Here is a 1,736-nt window from a genome sequence, read left to right on the forward strand (position 1 = left end):
TTCTTGTAATGGTTCACATGAAACCATGTAGTGTTGTGTTTGCTTTTGATGTTTTTGATGGACGTCATGCTTTCCTTCGGGAACTTGTAAGCGACTACATCACCCATTTGGATTTTAATGAATGTGTTTGGCCTTTTAGCCCTTGCATGAAAACAACTAGTGTCATACCGACCCCCTTACTAGGCATCCCATCTATATTGCTTCCCCTCATCTTTCCCAATCATGAGACCTTGACCGCTCCAACAGGATGCCTGTTGTAATACGTACTGGTACCTCTACCCAGCAGCAAGAAGCCGGAGCAGGAGCCAGTCAGGACCAAACCCAAGGACAAGCTCCACCACCGCCACCACCTCCAAACATGGACATGGCTCAGCTTCTCCAAGCCTTCCGAGAGGAACGCCGAGCCAACACTGCAGCCCTCCAGAGGATTGCTCAGGCTATGAACTGCCAGCCGGCCGGGAACGGCAATGGGTGCTCCACGTTGGCGGAGTTCAAGAAGCATGCACCACCCACCTTCATTGAGACTCCTGAACCCCTGGACGCAGACGACTGGGTCCGCACCATTGAGGATCTGCTGGAACTAGTCGGATGCACTGAGGACCGTGAGAAGGTGGCATATGCTGCTCACTGTCTCAGGAGAACTGCCAGAGCTTGGTGGGATGGATTCAAGGCCATGCATGCTGAGCAAAACATCACTTGGAATGACTTCAAGGCAGAATTCCGCAAGGCCCACATTCCTTCTGGAATCATGGCCATCAAGAAGCGTGAATTCCGAGCCCTGAAGCAAGGAAGTAGCAATGTCAAGGAGTACATGCGGAAGTTCAGTGTTCTCTCAAGGTATGCTCCTGAGGATGTCAGCACTAATGCTGCCAAAAGGGAGCGCTTCATGGAAGGCCTTAACCAGACTCTGCAGTACTCGCTTGTTGTGTGTGACTGCCCGACCTTTCCTGATCTGGTGAACAAGGCACTCATCCTTGAGGACAAGCGACGTGCTTTGGATGGTACCCGTAAGCGCAAGATGATCAGCAAGGGTAGCTCCAGCAACCAGAAGCCTCGCCCGTGGTAGCCAGCCCCGGTCAAGCCAACCTATCAGCAGCCAAGAGCCCTTGCACCCCGCACCAACTTTCAGCCTCAGTAGTATGCCAACCCCAGGCCAGCTTACAACAACCACAATAACAATGCCGGCAAGAACAGCAACCCCAATCAAGTCACTTCCTTTGGATGTGGTCAGCCAGGACACTACTCCAAGAATTGCCCCAACAAGAAGCCCGACGCCTCGCGCCCCAATGCGCAAAACCCAGGACACGGCTGCGGAATGCCACCAAGGAACCAAGCTCCCTACAACCCGCCCAACAATGGCAAGGATCGTGTGAATCATGTCACTACAAAAGAAGCCCAGGAAGACCCGGACGTCGTGCTTGGTACATTCCTTGTCAACTCAGCACCTGCAACTGTCTTGTTTGATTCTGGAGCCACACATTCATTTGTCACCCAAAAGTTTGCATTAAAGAGTGGCCTGACCCCTACACCCCTGAATAACCCTATGGTGGCACAAACACACGGAGCAGAGATGAGAGCCAAGATAGGATGTAAAGGAGTCGGGATTGTCATTAATGGGGTAGACTTCCTAGCAGACCTTATCATCTTAAGATCGCAAGGCTTGGATGTGATCTTAGGAATGGATTGGCTCATCAAGCACCAAGGCTTGTTAGATTGTGTCAACCGGACTGTCACTG

General features: G+C 51.8%; 1 protein-coding gene across 1 annotated transcript; it reads left to right on the forward strand.

Annotated features, from left to right (window-relative positions):
- The first annotated feature begins 358 nt into the window (after positions 1-358).
- Positions 359-1,066, forward strand: LOC109732310 (uncharacterized). The gene has a single exon (XM_020291496.1). The coding sequence runs from the start codon at positions 359-361 to the stop codon at positions 1,064-1,066; it is 708 nt and encodes a 235-aa protein (XP_020147085.1).
- The last annotated feature ends 670 nt before the right edge of the window (positions 1,067-1,736 follow it).

The sequence above is a fragment of the Aegilops tauschii genome, chromosome 4 (genome assembly GCF_002575655.3).
Source record: "Aegilops tauschii subsp. strangulata cultivar AL8/78 chromosome 4, Aet v6.0, whole genome shotgun sequence".
Classification (NCBI taxonomy): Eukaryota; Viridiplantae; Streptophyta; class Magnoliopsida; order Poales; family Poaceae; genus Aegilops; species Aegilops tauschii.

What these genes read in the sequence shown, in the direction of transcription:
- LOC109732310 (XM_020291496.1), top strand. Translation starts at nt 359, where the DNA reads ATGGACATGGCTCAGCTTCTCCAAGCCTTCCGAGAGGAACGCCGAGCC.